We start from the raw sequence: 19,930 nt of genomic DNA on the forward strand, positions 1-19,930 counted from the left end.
AGTCTGCCTCTGTGTCTAACTCCTAACTGCTTTCCTGATCCCAACTCGGCCACCTGAGCTTGGCCACATAGCTTGTGAAGGGAAAATGACAAGACCTATTTTTCCATTCTAATGGAAAACAAAGTTGGGGCTGGCTAACCGGCCCACTTCCGGGAAGGACTGAAGGAAAAATGTTATCTGTGAGCCTCCAGCTAGGGAGATTTCATCTCACTTGCCCATTGGTAATAATGGCATTAATCTATGGGCAACAAGCAAAGAAAGGCTCCTTGCAAAAACCAAAGGGCACAGAGTTCTTATGGAGCAGCCTCAGTATGCAAGCACCCAGACCAAGATAGAAATTCTTGCACCAGGCTGACACTGGGCAGGGATTGGCCACAGGGACTAGAACCCAGAGGTGCGGGCGAGGGAAGGGCGAAGTATATAAGCCATTCTGCTGTAACCTGGGGGCCCTGGTACCATACACAGAGCTAAGCACATAGCCCTTGACCCTTACCCTAAATAAACTCACTGCCTACATCCTCCACCTTTACGATGACAGCATGGCAAAGCTGCCTCCTTCCCTGATGCTCCTTGTGACCTTAAGATCTTGTTTCGGGTTTGAGAGATGTTCTGTTTTGTAGACAGGGTCTTGCCATGTAGCCCTGCCTTGCCTTGAACTCTGTACGTTGACTAGGCTGTCCTCAAACTCCGAGTCCTGGATGACCATAAGGTCCGTCAGCCCGCCCGTCCATCAATCCCATCTATCTTTCCCTCCCTCCCTCTCTCTTTCCTTCCTCCCTCATCCCCAACGTCCACGCAGTGACACCGAAAGCCAAGCGCTCCAGAAATCGCGCGGGAAGCCCGGGAGACGACGCTCAGTAGCCACGCCCAATCCCGTCGTGGTCCTGCCCATTCCGTCCCCAGGGGCGGGGCTAGAGCGACTTCCGCCCTGGGCCCGGAAGCGGTGTGGAGACCTCGGTGAGGGGTGTGCCTCCGGTTCCAGAAAGCCCCGGCGTGTCACCCGGGTTGAATTTCAGTTTTCAGACCCGGCTCCCACAGGACCCTGAGACGCCTGCCCTCCCCGCCAGCGCATCTCCAGCTGCCAATCACTGCAGCTGGATTGGCTGCAGTGTCCTGGATTGGAACCCAGGACACAACTGGGTTAGCCTGCCGCTCTATCGCTGCAGGGACAGGTCAGGATCCAGGCGAGCGTTTCCCGCGGCCTCGCTGCTGCTTCCTTCCCGGCTCCTTCGCCGCTTCAGCCATGGCACAGAAACCCAAGGTAGACCCCCACGTCGGGCGGCTAGGCTACTTGCAGGCGCTGGTCACGGAGTTCCAGGAGACCGAGAGCCAAGGTAAGAAGTGTGGGGTGGGTGCGAGGGATGCGGCTGGGCTCCGACGCCGAAACCGCACAGGTCCGACCCCAGTGCCGCTTCCCATTGCAGACGCCAAGGAGCAAGTCCTCGCTAACCTTGCCAACTTTGCCTATGACCCGAGCAACTACCAGTATCTACGGCAACTGCAAGTCCTGGACTTATTCCTCGATTCGCTGTCAGAAGAGAATGAAACCCTGGTGAAGTTTGCTATTGGTAAGGGCTAGGCCGCCCCTGCCTCAGGTACGGGCTAGAGCGACAGGAGGGAGTCAGGCGTGATGGCACTCGCCTGTAAACCCAGCTTATGTGGTGCTGAAGCAGGAGGACTGCTGCGTCCTAGCCTGGGATACAGAGTAAGATACTGACACTAATCAAAACAAACTAGTCTTTGGGCTAGGAATCACATCTGCCAGCACCGACCTCCCATGTTTGTGCCATCTCCTCCTCCACCCATTGTTCCAGGTCACAGCTAGTCCGAAACAGGTCTGGAAGTCACTGTCAGCTCCTCTGTCAGTGTCTTTCCTTCCTCCTCGAAAAGAAGTGGGCTGGAGAGATGGCTCAGCGGTTAGGAGATGCCCGCTTCTGGCATGCGGGTGTGCACCCGGACAGACCGCTCATATACATAAAAAATGATTAAATCTTTAAAAAAGAAAAGAATCGAGGTGATAAGCAAGGAAATGGGTTGAAGCTGCTTTGAAAGAAGTTTGGAGTTTGCTCTTGCATAGTGCCCTGTCAAGAGAATCAAAGATGACTTAGAATCCCTAGCTTAGGACTCCTACAGTTGTATGATTGTAATTTTTTAATTATTCATGATAGATTTTTGTTTGTTTGTTTGGCTTTTCTAGACAGGGTCCCTCTGTGTGTAGTTTTGGCTTTCCTGGAACGCACTCTGTAAACCAGGTTAGCGTTGAACTACACGCAGAGAAATCCTGTCTGGAAAAAACAAATAAATGAAGAGATCTCTGAGTGCTGGGATTAAAGGTGTACCACCGGGCTCACAGTAGATTTTTTAAATTTACTCTATGTGTGTGTTTGCATGTGTGTATGAATGTCTGTGGGTATCTGCATCACAGCGTATGCGTGAAGGTCAGAGGACAGATTTTCAGAAGTTGGTGTGGTGGCACACTTCTATCTCAGCACTCAGAAGACAGAAGTAGGTGGACCTCTGTGAGTTCAAGGCCGGCCTGGTCTACATACTGAGTTCTAGGCCAGCTAGGACTACATAGTAAGATGCTGCCTGTAAAAGCTAATGTAGTGACCAGTTCCCCCAGTTGCTGAGGCAGGATCTCTTGTATCTTCTGTGTAAGGCAGCAGGCTCCACAGCTGGCCCAGGAGCTTCCGGCTGCTCTCCCGCCAGCCTCCTGCCTCTCCTGAGAGTGCTGTGGCTACAGGTGCTCACCACTGCGTCTCACCTAGCATCCAACTCAGGTTAGCATGGCAGGCTCTTTTATGCACTGAGCCATCAGCTCTGCCCCACGATAGAGTTACTATTGGATGCTATAAAGAAGGTGTTGGTCCAGCTTCTGAAGAGATGGTGAACAGGTTGGGGAAAAGCCTTTGCCCTGAAGGAGTTTGTATTCTAGAAAGAGAGATAGGCAGTGAACAGACAAGCAAGATGGAAACAAACAGCAAACTCAGATGGAGCAATAGGAGTCAGCCCTACCCCATGGATATGCGGTGTGGACCAAGGTCCTAAGCAGGAAGTTGTCAGAGGGAAGGCTGGTGTGTTGGACATGTTTGAAGTGAAGAGGCGGGTGGAAAGGAGTGAATTTAGACGGGTTGGTACAGGGGCTTTAGATCTAGGTCATGGGACGTTTAGAAATTAAAGGGACAAAAAGTCAGCACATACCTTTTAAAAAATAACATTTCCCCACATAGTATGAAAGGAACCCTTGGTGAGAATAACCTTCAGGCTGGAATGGTGCTCAGTGATTGAGTATTGTGATGCATGAACCCCTGTGCCCGAGGCCGTGGGGGTCAGTCCTCAGCACTGGAAGAAGATAATTCCAGTTGTTTAATATGTGATTGTGGAAACCCTTACCCTAAAGAAAATTCTTTTTTATTTATGGGGAAGGGCAGGGCATGTACTGGGACAAAGGACAACTTCTTTGTAGTTTTCTTGAGGTCTCACTATGTGGCCCTGGCTGTCCTGAAACTTGTCTGCCTCATGAACACTGGGACTAAAGGCCTGTACTGTCGTTTCTGACTTTCAGAGGACAATTCCCAGAGTCAGTTCCTCCACCGTGTGGGTCCTAAGGATGGGATTCAGGTTGTGAAGCTTATTGGCAACTGCCTTTCCCCAATGAGCCATCTTGTAGGCCTAAAAGGACATTTGTTGTTGTTGGTAGTGGTGGTTTGTATGAACTAGGACCCAGTCCAGGGCCTGTACATGTCATCTAACTGTGTTCTGTAGAGAAGTTTCTTTCTCTGTTTTAGTACAAGTTGAGAAAACTTGAAGAGGCTGGGGATAAGGCTCGGGGCAGAGTATGTGGTGGCCTGTGGCCCAGCACTCAGGAGTGGAGACGAGCACATGAGGAGCACAGCTGTGTCTTCAGCCACAAAGCAAGCCCCAGCCCTCAAGACGCTTTCTCAGCAAAGAGAAAGATACAGAGAGTAATTCCAAAGGTAAAGAGTTCCCACTCTAGCCAGGCAGTGGAGGCACACGCCTTTAATTCCATCACTTGGGAGGCAGAGGCAGGTGGATCTCGGAGTTCGAGGCCAGCCTGATCTACTTAGTATGATACGTTTGTTATAATTGATGAGCCAGTGTTGATACATCGTCATTAGCCAAAGCTTTCTATTGTTCAAATGTCCTTCATTTTTTTTCCTAATACCCATGTGACATATATGACTTAATCATCATGTCTTATTTAGTATGGTTTTCTGAGACAGGCCTGCAATTTCCTATGTAGATCAACCTGCCTCTGCCTACCTAGTGCTGAAGTTAAAGACATGTGCCGCCATGACCAGCGTGACTGGTGTTTTTGTTATACTTTGATGTGAAAGGAAGGTGCTGTTTCCAACACATCATGTTAGGAGCATTCAATGTCAGTGTGACGTAGCTAGCTTGAGACTTCGTGAACTGGCTGAGGGACTGTTGCAGGGGTCTCCATTGTGAAGCTACTCTCCTTCCCCCTTTTCATAGTACACTCTTGGGAAGGAAGTTACTATGTAAATTATCTTAAATGATTTTTAGGTTTTTTTACATTTATTTAATATGTATCTGTGTTTGTGTGTTGTGACGGGGATGTGGGAGTCCAGGGGCAACATGCAGGCTTCAGTGTTCCCACCGCCTTGTGGGATCAAGGGCTGAGGCTCAGGTTGTGAAGCCTGGCAGCGAGTACCCTCACGCAGTGAGCCGTCTCTCCAGCCCCTTAAATCTCTTTCGTCTATGTGTGGGAGAGTCTTTGCCAGGGGAGGTGTAAACAAAGATCTTTTCCTTCCCTGTAGGGCACCAGGGGCAATCAGAGTTAGATCCCACCAACTTGGACATCCCCTGATTTTACTGGGCTTGCTTGCAGAACCTGGGTGTCCCTAGGGCAACTGTACCACCAAACAGCCTTGCTGCAGCCTAGAGGCTGAGTTCCCTCTACCTCCTCAGTAACTAGCCACCAACTACAAACTTTAGCCCCTCTGAGGCCACAGCAGTTAGCACAGTCACTTACAGCAACTGAGAGGTGCAAGAGGGAACCCCTGGGATTCCTCTAAAATAGGCTGCTGACCCAGGAGGAAACTGCCCACTTACAGAGCAGCCATTCCTGCAGGTTACAAACAGCATCTGCCCTGCTGGCTCCTCAGCCCCAAGAGGCAGTTAGTGCTCCCAGCATAGCGCTGAGACCCTCCTCTGCCATCTTGGAGGCTCCATGGGAAACTTGGGCCTGGCCTGTGTCTGCTCTCTGAGCAGTTTTCCTGAGCAGATGACTGTCCTGGTCTCCGCAACTGTCAGTTTCATCACTTTTATTTTTCCCAAGCACTTTCCTTATGCCTTTCCATATTCACCCTAAGTCTCCAGTCTCAAGCACGGCTCCAGCTCTCAGCCTTGAATCTCTGGGATGCTGTATGGATTCCACTGTTCTTATGTTCATTTATGCAACTTAAAAGGAGAGTCCCAGTGGGACCTAGAAGCAGATTCAATGGCTGTTGTCACTTCCCTTCCTCAGACCTCTGGCACTAGAGGGGAGCACTGCCAAGCATCTGCTCTGCCGCTGAGAGCGCCATGTCGCCTCAGAGCTTCCACTCTCTGTCCCTGGTGGTGATTTCCCTGAGAAGCAAGCCTGGCTGTGCTCATCTCTGTAGTTCAGAGGTATCAGATGCTTGGCATGGGAGGAAGATAGAAGTAAAGGGTAGAGGCAGACCTGAAATGGCCATGACTTGATGCAGAGGCCCTATGAAGGACTGACTGGTTTTTCAATAACCAGGCAAGAGATAAGCTGGGTCAGACTGCACTTGGCCATGTCTCCCAGAACCCAAACCAGTGTCTGTTGGCAAGCTGCCTGGTGAGTTTGACATGAATGAGCTAGACTTGGGCATCAGACAGGCCTGGATCCAGTTATCATCTGTGTGTGATTCCCTTCAGTCAACTGTAAGAAGCCACTTACTGAGCGAATTAAGTAACTAGCCCTTTAGGGTCATTGCTTGCAACTACACCATCCCCTAGGCCTCTGCCAATGGACCTGAATCCAGACCACTTTAGAGGTACCATCTTTCTTCCAGGTCGGGTGGGACAGTGTCTCATCAGGGAGCCACCCTTCAGGGATTCTTGCCCTCTTGAAGTGTCCTGAGTGATAGGGAACAGGAGGAATGTGGAACGTTAGCCCTATAGCAAATGCCCAGGCAGGTCCTGGGCATCTAGCTTACTCTACAGGCCGTGGCCGTCAGCTCTGCAGCACTAGTGTGCAGTGAGGGCATGCTGGTCAGTGTGCGTCTGCTCTCTTCCTGGGTGATCTCACTTCCCACCCTGGAGAGACGCTTGCTGTTAGCAACTAGGAGACGGTGAGACCCTGCTGCTAGCCTGAGGGACCTCCAAGGGAAAAATCTGTCCTGGGAAAGAATTTTAGGATGAATCAGAGTGAAAAGTTAGCAAGGTAGTAGAAATGAGATCTTCTATGATGTGGGTCTAAGTGAGGGTGTTCAAAGAGTAGGTTGCTGAAGAACAATAGTACACACCCAAGATGGGGGTGCAGGTAACCTGATTTTGTGGCTTTTGAAGTTACATTGCTCAAAGGAACTACCGAAGATTTAGCAAAGTTTGAGGACTATGTTTAAAAAGTAAGTGAAAAGGGCCCGTGAAATGGCTCATCAGGGAAAGGCATTTGCTGCCAAGCCAGACAAACTTTTCTTTTGGTTTGTTTTGGTTTGTTTTTTTCAAGACAGGGTTTCTCTGTGTGACCTTGGCTGTCCTGGACTCACTTTGTAGACCAGGCTGGCCTCGAACTCATAGTGATCCACCTGCCTCTGCCTCCCTACCGCTGGGATTACAGGCGTGCACCACTGAGCCAGGCCTGCCTGACAACTTTTCAGTCTCCAAGACCCACATTGCAGAGGAAGAGAACTGACTCCTCCAGGTCATCAGGACCGGGACATCAGCCTGACTCTGAGGCTGGAGCCTTAGGTCTGCTGGAGCGGCCGTCTGGCTGCAGTTATCCCACCCACCGTGGTAGTGGCCTGAGAGCCACATAGTCCCCCGCCAGCAAAGCCTGGTCTGGCTGTCATTTCAGGAAAGGACAAGTGGCATTCCCCTGTGCAAAGCAAATGGGACTAAGCCCTATTTTTCTTATCAGGAAACCAGAAGCAGGTGTTACCCTAACCTGGAATCTTCCAGGTTCCAAGTGCTATGCATCAGACAGAGCCCAAGCTCAGCAACAAAGCTTCATCCTCGCTCTGCCACAGTTAGGAGTTAGCTTTGGTGGGAAGCATGCCTGCTGTAACTGCCCAAAGTCCAGGGTCACATTTAATCACAGAGGAACTAACAGTCAGTGGGCAGTGGCGTTGGTCACACAAAAGCTGTCCATGATTTCGAGTTTAGCTAGGAAGTAGATGAATTACAAGGAACCAGATATAAAGCCAGGATCTCAGTAAACACTCATTAATGAATGAAAGAATTGAGCTGAAGCCCCAGTTTAAAACATCCTGTACACCTGTACCATCCTAGGGCAAACCAGAGATACAGAGAAACCAAATGAGAATTCTGCTTCTATAAAAATGGGTTAATTCTTAGGATACCACAGGGTTCTTGGCAGTTTTGTTGCTAAGGCTGGATTCACGCCACTGAGAATTCAGGTTAAATTTGGATTGCTACATCTTGCAGTACAAATCTGTGCCGCCAGGTGGTAGTAGTGCTCAAAGGTTAATTCCTCTATAGCCTCATTGGAAAGCACTCTCTGTAGACCAGGCTGGCTTTGAACCAACCACAGAGATCTGCCTGCCTTTGCTGGGATTAAAGATGCGCACCACCCTGACCTGGCTTGTTTTTGCATTTTTTGAGCGAATTAAGGTTTACTGTGTTGTTCAGGCTGACCTCAGCTGCCCTAGTAGCCAAGACTAGGAGGGTGTGCCACCTCATCCCACTCCAAGGAAGATTTTCACTGCAGGCTACATCAGTCATGTGTCCTGGTGTTCGAAGTCCTTAGGTTGAAATACCGTCCTGGATCTCTTCAAGGAGAGCTCACCCAGTCCACAGGTGCCCAGTTCACCTGTTTTAATCCCCAGGAAATTCCTTTGAAAGCCCTTTCCAGCACCAGCTCCTACTTTGTGGCACCAGGTCACCTGTTTCTCCAAGCCCAGCCCCTCATTTCAGGTTCTGCCTTTCAGGGGGTTCTCTGGTTATTGGCGCCCTGCCTTTGCCTCTTGCCTTTAGCTCTTTTCTTCCCCTGTCTTTGTCTGTCCAAAGCAAATTCTTCAGCTAGTCAGGACTTGCTCTTTTCTTTCTTTTTTGGTGGTGCTGGGGATGAACCCAAGAACCTAAGCAAGCACTCTATTACTGAGCCACACCCCAGCGCACACCTTTTTGTTTTGTTTTTTTAACTCTCTTGTAAGTACAGTATAATGAATGTACAGTGAATGCACACAAGTGGCGGCTTAATTAATCCTTCAGTTCATTAAAGAATGTGCCTCTACATGTAATGGCTGCTTGGTCAAGGTGTATCTTGTTTCTCCCACATGCCCCATGCAAGCACAGCTCTCACCACTGTCCCCATGGGTGACTTTATGTTAAGTGAGATAGTGCAAGATCCATCCTAAATCTAGTTTATACATATATATATATATATATATATATATATATATATATATATTTAATTCTCTTTTATGTGCATTAGTGTGAAGGTGTCAGATCCCCTGGAGTTGGCATTACAGATAGTTGTGAGCTGCCATGTGGGTGCTGGGAATTGAACCCGAGTCCTTTGGAAGAACAGACAGTGCTCTTAACCACTGAGTCATCTCTCCAGCCCCTAAATCTAGTTTTTTAAAATTCATTTTTATTCTTCTCTCATATAGTACATCCCTACTGCAGTTTCTCCTCCCTCAGCTCCTCACCATCACCCCTTTCCCTGGACCTACCCCCCTCTGCCTCTCCTCAGAAAACAGCAAGCCTCCCAGGGACATAAACCAAACATGGCAAAACAAGCTACAATAAGTAAGACCAGGCACATACCATCACAACAAGGCAGCTCAAAAGGGGGTCCCACAAGTAGACAAAAGTCAGGGACAGCCCTGTTCCCATGTTAGGATTCTCAAGAACAGCAAACTACTTGGCCATAATGTATATGCAGAGGACCTAGGTCAGACCCTTACTGGCTCCCTGATCTCATCAGACCCCATGAGTCTTGGTCATTTATTCTGCGGGCCGGCCGTGTGCTCCTGTAGTCCCTGACCTCTCTGCTTCCTCCAATTCTTCCTCCCCCTCCTGAGCTCTGCCTGATGTTTGGCTGGACTCTGCATCTGCTCCTATCAGCTGCTGGATGAAGTCTCTCTGGTCTCCTTGATGATGATTCTACTAGGCTCTGCTCCCAGGACACTGCAGGCAGGACAAACTGTAGATTGAAGGTTTTGTCATTGGGTTGGTGTCCCATTCCCTCCACTTGAGGCCTTCCCTGATGACAGTTCAGCCTTCTCGTCCCCGTTACTAGGAGCCTTCGCCAGGTTTCCTCTGGTAGACTCCATGGATGTTGCGTTGCACTAGGTTTCCTCCTCGCCCTGAAATGCCCTCCAGCTGCAGTTTCTCCCAGTATCTTCTCCCTACCCATCCTCCAGCTGCAGTTTCTCCCAGTATCTTCTCCCTCCCCCATCCCTAACACCACTAAGTCTGCTTTCTTTTAGATTTAATTCACTTTATTTTTCTTGTATAAAAACCCTTATGTGGTAGCCACAGCTGGAGCCTGGGTGCTCTGAACAGACTCTGGTGTGGGTTTTCGCAAGATGATCAGTGAATTCCTGATAAGGAGACTTGGTGAACACAGTCTCTTTCCAGAGGTCAGGGGTCAGGTAGCTGGCATCAAAACCTTAGGAAAGTTGCCCAGGGTGGCAGTGCAGCCCCTGGCTGATGTGTAGCAGTCATCAATACCAGCCAACATCAGTAGCTTCTTGGCCACAGGAGTAGAGACAATGTCAGTGCTTCTGGGGGCAGGGATGAGACGCACCAAAACAGAGCCACAACAGTCTGTCACCTTGCACAGAATGGTGTGGGGTTTGCCAATCTTGTTGTCCCCATAGCCTCTCTATACAGGGATGATGGAAAGCTTGGCCAAGATGATGGCTCCTCGGATGGCAGTGGCTACCTCCTTGGAACACTTAATACCAAGACCAACGTGACCATTGTAGTCCCCAATAGCAACAAAAGCCTCAAACCTGGTCCACTGGCCAGCCCGTGTCTGCTGGCCAGCCTGTGTCTGCTTCTGCACTGGCATGATTTTTAGAACCTAATCCTTCAAGGATGCACCCAGGAAAAAGTCAGTAATCTCAGATTCCTTAATGGGCAGGGAGAATAAGGACTTTATATTCATGTCCTTAACCAGGTGGCCCAGGCCCAGCTTGGTAACAGGGATCCACTCCTTGTCTTCGGCTTTATCTCACCTAGCCCCCCTCCCCCAGCCTTGGCCACGCCCACAGCTCCTGGCCACTACCTCAGCCCCTAACCCTAAGGCAAATCCTCCTGGGAAGCCTGGGGTAGGGGGGGACTCCTTGCACCGGTGTCACCTGCCATTTGGTGTTTTCCTGAACAAGAAGCTAAATCTGTTTTCTTTAAAAAAAAAAAAAAAAAAAAAAAGTAAAGGGTTGTAGGAAGGCAACACAGAACTTTAATACCAGCATGTGGGAGGCAAAGGCAGACGAATCTCTAATGCCAGCCTGGTCTACATAGCAACTTCTAGACCAGCCAGAGCTATACTGTGAGACCCTATCACATTCATACACACAAATTTTTTTCTGTGTGGTTGTTCATGAGTGTGGAAGCCAGCGGTGAATGCTGAGGGTTGTCTTCTGTGGCTCTCCACTGTGACTTTTGGAGACAGTGTCTCTCATTAAATCTGGAGCTTACCAAACACATGCATGCACACATATTCCTGCCTCTATCCCCCCTCCCCTGCTATGAAGAGGTTATAGGCCACACAATTGTGTCTGGTTTATCCCTATGGGTGCTGGGATCACACTCATGCCATCATGCCTGCATGGCAAGCACTTTATCCACTGAGCTGCCTCCCAGCTCTAAAGTTGATGATAAAGTTTTATTTTATCTGTGTCAGGGGAGGAGGTGTGAGTAGGTAGGTCCATGTTAGCATAGTTGCCAGAAAAGCACATCAGATCATACAAAGCTGTAGTTACAGGTTGGTTGTGAGCTGCTTTATGTGGGAGAACCTGGTCTTCTACAAGAGCACTGTATGGTCTTAACTGCTGAGCCTTCTCTCCTGTCCTTGTATTTTTTGTTTGTCTATTTTTATTCATACATAGGGTTATGTCTGTGTGTGAATGCTATATGTATACCATGGGTTCCTGTGGAGGACAGAAGGTTTTGACTTCCCTGGAGCTAGAGTTACAAGCAGTTGAAAGCTGCCTAGTGTGGGTCCTGGGAACAGAACTTTGGTCCTCAAGAAGAGGAAGTATGCTTAACCACCAAGCCATCTCTTTAGCCTGGCTGTTTTGTTTTGAGACAGGGCTGTACTTTGTATCCATGCCTAGCAGGGAAAAGCAGAATTTCCTGTTGGTACTTTAGTACCAGCTAGTAACTGCAGCACTCAGGAGGCTGGGGCAGGAGAGCTTGAGGCTATGCTTCAAGGAGGCTTGACCTATGCTTCAGAGCAAGACTCGTTCTTAAGGCTTTGTGCATGAGTGGCAGTGTCCACAGAGGCCAAGCGGGGTCTTCAAGATCCCCTGAAGCTGGATCCATGCAGCTGTGAGGACCCAGTGGGGGTGCTGGGAACCAGGCTCAGGTCCTGTGTACACTCTAGCTGTTGAACCATTTTTCTCTGGCCTGCAGACATTAGTTTTAAGGTTCTGTATGATTTTTCATTTAGTAGGCTTGCTGTAACTTACTTATTGAATGGGTTTGCTACTTATATTTAGCATGTCATGAAATTCCTAGTTTCTATTTCTTTCTCACTATCCTCACTTTTTCTCACTATCACTATTTTGGGAGACTGGCAATGCTGAGCATAGAACTCAGGATGACTCAAATGCTGGGCAGTTTCTTCACTGACTAAACCCCAGTCCTATGTGTTGCCTTTCCTCCATAGCTCTTCTTCCTTTTGGTGGGGGGAGGGGCAGGGGAGGTTGTTTGTTGGTTGGTTTTTTTTGAGACAAGGTTTCTCTGTGTAGACCAGACTGGCCTTGAACTCAGAGATCTGCCTGTCTCTGCCTCCCGTGTGCCCAGCTCCATGGCCCTTCTTAGCTCTTCATAGCAGGCAGGCTCCAGGAATGTGGGCTGGGCCAGGAGCTCTGGTGGGTCACCTGGTACTGACTTGGTGCCCTGCCCACTCTTCTTGTCTTGGAAACTCTCAGTCCTTATCCCGGGTCCTCACCCTACTCTCCATCTCCAGCAGATGCCGTCAGCTAGGCAGAGGGGCCTAGAACCCTGATGGTTGGAAGCTGAGTCAGTGAGTATAGGAAGTTGTCTTCCTGCCTTGAGCCAGAGCTAAGCAAAGTGTTCCTCTAGAAAAGTAGCATCTGTGCCCAAGTCTAACAGGCCATTGAATGAGGGGACCTAACCTGGGAGAATGGAGGGAGGGGTTCTTGGCCATACTTCCTGTGCAGATGCTGGCTCTTATTTTTATGTCAGGGTTTTTGCCTGCATGTGTGTACATGCACTACATGCATGCCTGATGTCTATAGACACAAGAGGCATTGGCGCCTCTGGAGTTGTGGGCCACCATGAGGGTGCTGGGAACTGAACTCAAATCCTCTGGAAGAACACCCAGTGCTCTTAACCTCTGAGCTATCTCTTGACAGCTTTTTAAATCCAGAGTCACTGGTCTGTCCCTCTGGACTTTTCTACTCTTGAGAATTCTATTAACAGTAAAGCATGGTTTTGTGTCTGTTTCAGTTGAAGTAAGTAATTGTGGCAGGCTGGACTTCCTGAAGCCTCGGGAGAGTAATGGGGCTTGGTGACTTTGCTGCCCTTGTCCATGGGCAGACTTCTCCCTAGGTGTGGGCACTTTTCCAAGACTTACTAGCCAGAGAGAAGCTGGGAGTGGAGAGGAGAGGAAGCCAGGACCAGAGTACCCCGGCTCATCCTTGACTTTCTCCAGGGGGCCTCTGCAACCTGTGCCCAGACAAGGCCAACAAGGAGCACATCCTGCAGGCAGGAGGCATCCCACTCATCACCAACTGCCTGTCTAGTCCTGACGAGGAGACGGTGTTATCTGCTGTCACCACACTCATGTTCTTGAGCTCACCGAGCACCCGCTCCCATCCTGAGCTAACCTCCCTGCCCGTGGTCCAGTGCATGCTGCGCTTTTCTCTGTCAGCCAACACGAGGCTTCGGAACCTGGCCCAGATATTCCTAGAAGACTTCTGTTCCCCAAGCCAGGTGGCTGAGGCCCACAGCCAGCAGGCCCATTCTGCCCTGGGTATCCCACTGCCAAAGAATGAGGCCCCACAGCAGCCATGAGACTCCAAGATCCCGCCTGAGACCAGTCCTGGCACAGGTACAGGAAGAAGGCGGCTAACAGCATCTTGAGGCCATCCTGCCCAAGTGGTGCCCGTCAGCTGTGTGCAGCACAAAGTCTGAGCATGGTGCACATTTGCGTCCTAGAAAAGCAGGAGTGATGAAGCCAGACTTGAGATGCTTAGAGGAGAAAACCAAAGCAGGTCTGGCTTTCATGGACTGGCACTCAACAAACTACAGACAGAAGACACTCTGGTGCCCCCAGGGCCCAGCTAACATCCTTATGTAAAAAGCTTTGCCCATGGGTGTACTCAAAAGTAGCTGCTAGAACCGAGATGTGGGAGAGTGAGCAGTACTGTGAGTGTCCCAAGTGATTTTGATGTCTAGAGATCAGCTGGGTCTAGAGACCCAACTAGCTGGGAAGGTACTGAGGGGTGACTCCTCCAGTACAGAGTCTGGGCATAGTAGACATTGACATGGTAGCTCTGCAGCCCAGAAACAACTGTCCACACAACTCTGCTCTCCACGAGGCACCATGTAAGGAGTTCAGAGATGAAGCCTCTGCCCCTCGCTGTCACAGCTCAGTGACAGTTCACTAAATGGCTATCAGGCGTTAGGAGTAAGGCTCTCCAGGTCTGGGGAGCAGACGAAAGACTGGAGAGCTGGGTGTGGAGGTTGCACACCTAGATTCTTTGGAAAGGCCCTACATGGGGTCCTGGGATAGAGACACAGTGACTTCAGCTCTTCTTGTCAGTCTGTGGACTTTTCATGTACCAGCTGCCAACTGTAGCATCCTTGTCTCTTCAAAAAAGTTGCTCTGGCCCCCTCTGCCATGATCGGAACCTTCTGACACTCAGGCGAAAGCCCTGGGCATGCACCCTTCCTGAGCTATCCAGAGCTGCTTCCCGCCACTCTCCCAGGAGCCGCCAGCCTCCAGCAGCAGCTGCCAACCCCTTAGGACCCTGATGCAGACCTTGAGTAAAGACACCTAGAAACTAGATGCCAGCAAGCACAGTGGCTCAACAGAGGCAGAAGGATAGCCCTGAGTTTGACACCAGCTCACCTAGGGAGTTCCTGGTCAACTTGGATCATGGAGTAAGAACCTGTCACAAAGAAAAGTAACAAGGACAGCGAGATTCTGTAACTGGTGACCTCTCCCACCTCTGCCAGTGAGAGGAACAAAATGAAACTAAGGGGAAAGAGTGAAAGGAGAGCAGGCCTGATGAGAAGGAGATCGACAAGTTGTGGAGGGGGCTGCCAGTGGAGCCACTGGATGAGGGAGGGGGGAGGCCTCTTAGCAGGGAGTCCCCCCAGGCACTGGTCATTTTTTTGTCCTCGAAAAAAGGGCCTTCAAAGAACCAGAGCCTTGGTTTTGATTTTTATTAAAAACCTACTGACTGATTTTCCACTGTATTTCTGTGCGGGCCTTCTGGGTGCAGCCCTCTTGAGAGGGGTGGGAAGGCAGAGTTGGTTCACGTGGAGGTCACAGTGGCTCCCTGCTTGGAGAAAGTCACCTGACTGTAACCTGTCGACCCACCTCAGGGTCCTTCACAGGCTGGCTCGCTTGCTGTCTATGATCCCCCTCCAGTTGTCACTCCAGGAGAGCAGCCGTCTCCTGGTGGGGGGCAGAGCCAGGTGCTGATTGTGGCAACAGGTGAACAAGATGTGCTCCCATCTTGGGGTCTCCTCTAGGCCTGGGACAGGAAAGGCAAAGCAAGCGGTCTGTAATCTGGTTATTTTTACTCCTCTCCCTAATCCCAGCAGGCCAGATGCCTGGAGGTTGTCAGGTTAAGTGGCCCAACCTCGAATAGTGTCTTTGTCATCAATGAGCAGGTCGCCCATGACCACTGTCTTGTCTCTGGTCAGGATAATCCGCTCCACAAACTGAGACCCCAGGTGCTGCTCCACCCAGCGGTACTGTATAGGGAAAAAAAAAAAAAAAAAAGTGGAACTTGCTAGGATCAGTGAGGCATGGGGCTAAGCGGGACTAAGCCGTCAAACGCGCGGATACCCCTTTTTCCCAGCCCCCCCCATCCTGTGGCTTATTTTTAAAATCAAATTTGGAAAGCTAAATCTGCGCAGGCGCCAGCACCTTCTCTGCAACGCAGTGGTCGTACTTCCGCAGTGGGCTGGTGCAAATGAAGACCTCGGTACTGCGGAGAGAGGGGCAGTTAAAGCTAGGGCGCTGGCGTCCTCCCACCGCCCCCTGCCTACCCTCCTTACTCTTGCATGTTGTTCATCTCCCGCAAAGCATCCACTGCCCCAGGAATGGGCTCCAAGTTTAGGAAAAAGCCTGGAGCTTCATAGACACTGACCACTTTCTCCTGAAAGAGACAGATCTCGGTCCCGCTCCTGCCTTCCAGCAGGGGGAGCCCCAGAGAGGACCCACAATAAGTCCAGGCTGGGGGTAAGGTGCTGGGGGATGTGGGGGAGGCACGCTCAGGCTTTCCGGTACGGGGGTGAACTGTGGATTCAGAAGCTGGGGGTGCCTGAAATAGAACCCAGATGGCCCTGATCAGGGGCGGGGACTAGAGGGTCTCCGTCTGGCCTCCTACCGCCAGGTCCGGCCGCAGGGCTCCATACTGCTCACTGGCGAGGAAGCCCCAGCGCTGTTCCAGCGGCACGTGCGGGTCCCCGGGGAAGCGGCGGCGGAATCCCTGCAGGAGGCCTGACTCGAAGTCGGCCAGCACGCCGTCCATGTCTACCAGCACGCGTACTGGCCGCCGCACCGCCATGGCCACGCCCGGGCAACAAGCACGGAGGATGCCAGCCCCAGAAACAAGCTTCCGGGACTCGAGTAGGGGGCGGGACCCGACCCGGCTCATTTGCATAGCGTGGCCCTTGAGGAACCTAGGATGGCCTTGAGCCCCTTATGGGGCTGCCGCTCCTAGGCAGAATCAGTATCCCTCCCTCCTCCCCACCTCCGAGATCCGAAATACCCTTGCAATAGGGAACCTGCTGCACATGCTTGCGTACTGCCCTCTCTCCCTTGCTTGTCCAGGCTGGAGGCGGGCAGGGGCACACAGGGACCCCAATTCCGAGATCGTGAGGCTCCCAGTTCAAGGAAGGGGAAAGGACCCTTGAAAGGAAACTGGGCATGAACTAGGCTCTCAAGAGACGGACTCATGAGCCAGAGTTGTTTTGAAACAGCAGCGTTGATTTCAATCTGAGTCCACTGCTTTTTCCGTGGAACCGAGCTCTCCTACAAATTCAAAATTCTTTCCTTCTAGAAAATGCTAAGCATTGACATATACACCCATTTTTGCAGATCTGAGTGAGCCCTCTTTCTGGCTCTTCCTCTCTATCTAATGGCTTTTGTTTTTTTGTTTATCGAGACAGGATTTCTCTGTGTAACAGCTCTGTTACACAGTATCTAGACCAGGCTGGCCTCGAATTCACGAAGATCCGCTGTCTCTGCCTCCCAATTGCTGGACTTAAAAGCTTTTGTTTTATTTTATTTTATTTTATTTTAAAGACAGGGTTTCTCCGCATAACCCCAGACCTGTAACTCACCATGTAGCGCAGGCGGGGTCCAAACTCCCAGAGATTCTCCTGCTCCTCCTGGGATTGAAGGCAAGTGCTGCCACACGCTGCTATCTCATGACTCCTAAACTTACACTGTGACAGAAGCCGGACATCTCACTTGAAAAGCCAGTTTAAAACAACGAATTCGAGCACTTAGGAGGTAGAGGCAGGTGGATCGCTCCCTGACTCAAAACAAAAACCCGTTAAGCCCTTACTTTAGGACTGAATTTTCACTAAGCCAAGCAACGCACATGAACAGAGTTAAAAGGTTCATCTTCAGATGTGTTTCTCCTATCCTTTGGGTGACTTTTAATTAGAGAATTTCATAATGTATGCAATATATTTTTACCCTATTCACCCTGGACTTCCTCTAACACCTCGTGGACACCCCCCCCCCTTGGAACACGGTTTTATGCACCCAGGTTTGTCTTGAATTCATTATCTACCTAGGCGAGCCTTTAACTCCCAGTGCTCCTGCCTGCCCCTCTTGAGTGTTTGTTGGGATTATATGCACGTACCACCGCGCCCCATACTTTAAAAGATGTGGGTGTTTTGTCGACATGTATATATATATATATATATATATATATATATATTCATGCATGCAGAGGCCAGTAGGCTTCAGGGGCTCTGGAAATAGGGCCAGTTGTGAGCTGCTAAGTGGGTTCTGAGAACTGAACCTGTTTTTTCTGCAAGAGGAGCGAACTCTTTGTTGTTTTAAGATTTATTTTTTATGTGAGTGCTTCATTTGTATGTACACCTACACACCCGAAGAGGGCATTAGACCTCACTCTAGATGGCTGGGAAGCCACCATGTGGTTGCTGGGAACGAACTCAGGACCTCTGAAGAGCAGACAGTGCTCTTAACTGCTGGGCAAGCTCTCCAGCCCTGCAGCAAATGTTCTTAACCACTAAGCAATCCTCCCAGCACACCAACCCTGTTTTTAAAAAGTTTGAAGATCATATGGCTTTACAGATTTCCCCCTCTCTCCCCCCCACAGGGTTTCTCCATGTAGCCCTGGCTGTCCTGGATTTGCTTTGTAGACCAGGCTGGCCTCAAACTCACATCAATCCACCTGCCTCTGCCTCCCTGAGTGCTGGAATTAAAGGTGTGTGCCACCATGCCTGACTCTCAGATCCTCTTTTCTAACCTGAGGTGCTGAACCCCCTCCAGAAAGTGTTTCCCCTAAAATCTGCTCCAACAATCTGAGACTGGCTGAGCAGCCACTCCCTCAGAACACCTGTGATGAGGTGCTTATCTCTACAGTAAAAGTTAAGGCCAACCATCAAGTTAGAACACCAGCTAAGGAGCTCCCTCCCCAGGAACTCCACCCTTGTTAAGAGGCTGAAAAGGTGGGTACATGTTCCCTCCCTATAAGACAACACGTAGTGTTACAGGGCCAGGAAAGCCGTATCTCCATTCAGGCTAGCTTGCTTCAGTACACTGAAATGATCCTAGGCTTCAGCTGCCAATTCAACACTATGTAAAATGCTTTATAACCTAGCAATCCCTATGCTTTTTCTAAGATTTTTCTGTCTGTGCCACATATGTATAGGTGCGAGTGGAGGTCAGGACATCAGATCCCTTGGAGCTAAACAGTTGGGGGCCACCTAAAGCGGGTGCAGGGACCAAACTTTAAGAACAGTAAGCAGTCTTAGTGCTCAGACATCTCTCTAGCCCTGTAATCTTTCTCAAAGATAGGCCTAGTAGCTCCAAGGCCTTATTTCACCAGTAAGGAAGTAGACACCCAGAAGGGATGGCAAAGAGCCCAGCCTGTCAGAAAACACAGGTGGACAAGTCAGGTTTTAAAGCCAGATCTGGACACTGCAACGTGGCAGCTGACCTGAAGCTTCCTGTTTGCTGAGCCCAGAAAGCTTCTGCCTTCCTGCTGCCACCTCGATTGAGGGGCATACTGTTATGTGGACTCTCTTTTGCAGCCTTCATCTCTTAACTTTAACATTTACAGATCTCAAGGTAGCTTTGGTCCTTGGTATTGGGTGTGGGGAATGATAGGACAGCGATGGTGACAAGAACAAAAAGGACTGCGCACATAAAAGGTGGGCTGCGACAGAGGTTCAAAGTCAGGGCCTCCTACATCTGCCCCTGGCTCCAAAATAGACTAAATGTCACTATGTTACTGTCTAATACAAATGATCAGAGGTAGAAAAGCTTGTCCTAACCAGCTATGGTGGTGAAAACCTGCACTCCAGCCTGTGGGAAGCTGAAGTGAACTCAATAAAAGCATAAGAGCGACAATCTGTCTCAAAAAACAACAAAAAACCTAGCCTGTATTTTTGGAAGAAAATTCCACTTCCCTTTGGACTTTCATTATGCTGTTTTAACTCTGAATGCCTTTTCAAACCATTGGGTGGGATTGTTCCTAGGATAGGTCCAGGAAGGACATTCAAACTGTCAAAAAGACAGGGCTGAGATGCAGCTGTCAGTAGAAAGCTTGCCTCGCATGCAGGAAACCCAGGGAGGGTTCTACCCCTCAAGCACTACATAAACTAGGCACAAGTGCAATACAGCACTTGATAGTGGAGTCAGGAGTTCAAGGTCAGCCTCAGCTACACAGTTGTTGCCCTCCCTCTTCCTCTCTCTCCCCCCTCACTCACATATATACACCCCTAAAAAAAAAAAAAAAAGACAAGACGAGGTGCTTCAAAAGGTGGGATTATTTACTTTAAGCAACAGTCCAGGACTGGGAAGTACAAGCTTCAAGGATGAGACTTTCTTTGTGGTCAAGCACCAGCATCATGCACATGGCATCAGTGAGTTATTCCGTTAAGAGGTCCCTGTGGGACCTGCACCTATAGCCCCACTCTGGGACTGCCACCCCTGTGTGCTTCACCTTGCAATTCCAAGGCAGTGTGGTCGTACACCTGAAGCCATCTTGTGCACCTGGGTGGTTCTGCCCAGCAGCCGGCCAGTCAAAGTGACTCCTGGCATCCTCAGGGT

The 19,930-nt window shown here is 50.1% G+C and overlaps 2 protein-coding genes across 5 annotated transcripts; one reads left to right on the forward strand and one right to left on the reverse strand.

Moving 5' to 3' along the window:
• Positions 1–953: 953 nt before the first annotated feature.
• On the forward strand, positions 954–14,848 carry Armc7 (armadillo repeat containing 7). Of its 4 annotated transcripts, none has more exons than XM_055592346.1 (3): positions 954–1,334; positions 1,425–1,568; positions 13,088–14,848. In XM_055592346.1, the coding sequence occupies exons 1-3, from the start codon at positions 1,244–1,246 to the stop codon at positions 13,447–13,449; spliced, it is 597 nt and encodes a 198-aa protein (XP_055448321.1). In that variant the 5' UTR covers positions 954–1,243; the 3' UTR covers positions 13,450–14,848. The 4 variants fall into 4 exon arrangements, with proteins under 4 accessions (XP_055448321.1, XP_055448324.1, XP_055448322.1 ...); XM_055592349.1 differs by having other exon boundaries at positions 1,425–1,504; positions 13,088–13,228; XM_055592347.1 differs by having other exon boundaries at positions 12,883–13,160.
• On the reverse strand, positions 14,813–16,242 carry Nt5c (5', 3'-nucleotidase, cytosolic). Its single transcript, XM_055592350.1, has 5 exons — positions 16,002–16,242; positions 15,670–15,770; positions 15,539–15,599; positions 15,249–15,363; positions 14,813–15,140 (listed from the first exon to the last, which is right to left on the reverse strand). Exons 1-5 carry the CDS (start codon positions 16,179–16,181, stop codon positions 14,995–14,997), a joined length of 603 nt encoding a protein of 200 aa, XP_055448325.1. The 5' UTR covers positions 16,182–16,242; the 3' UTR covers positions 14,813–14,994.
• Positions 16,243–19,930: the final 3,688 nt, after the last annotated feature.

Source organism: Psammomys obesus, unplaced genomic scaffold (assembly GCF_907164565.1).
Source record: "Psammomys obesus unplaced genomic scaffold, mPsaObe1.curated_primary_1811, whole genome shotgun sequence".
Classification (NCBI taxonomy): domain Eukaryota; kingdom Metazoa; phylum Chordata; class Mammalia; order Rodentia; family Muridae; genus Psammomys; species Psammomys obesus.

Bases quoted from the DNA above. Each gene is read 5' to 3' on its own strand.
- Armc7 (XM_055592346.1), top strand. From the start codon at position 1,244: ATGGCACAGAAACCCAAGGTAGACCCCCACGTCGGGCGGCTAGGCTAC. The intron at 1,335-1,424 runs GTAAGAAGTGTG...TTCCCATTGCAG, and splicing joins CCAGGAGACCGAGAGCCAAG to ACGCCAAGGAGCAAGTCCTC. The intron at 1,569-13,087 runs GTAAGGGCTAGG...GACTTTCTCCAG, and splicing joins CCTGGTGAAGTTTGCTATTG to GGGGCCTCTGCAACCTGTGC.
- Nt5c (XM_055592350.1), bottom strand. From the start codon at position 16,181: ATGGCGGTGCGGCGGCCAGTACGCGTGCTGGTAGACATGGACGGCGTG. The intron at 15,771-16,001 runs GTAGGAGGCCAG...TGTCTCTTTCAG, and splicing joins CCCTGCGGCCGGACCTGGCG to GAGAAAGTGGTCAGTGTCTA. The intron at 15,364-15,538 runs GTGCTGGCGCCT...TTCCCTATACAG, and splicing joins ACCACTGCGTTGCAGAGAAG to TACCGCTGGGTGGAGCAGCA.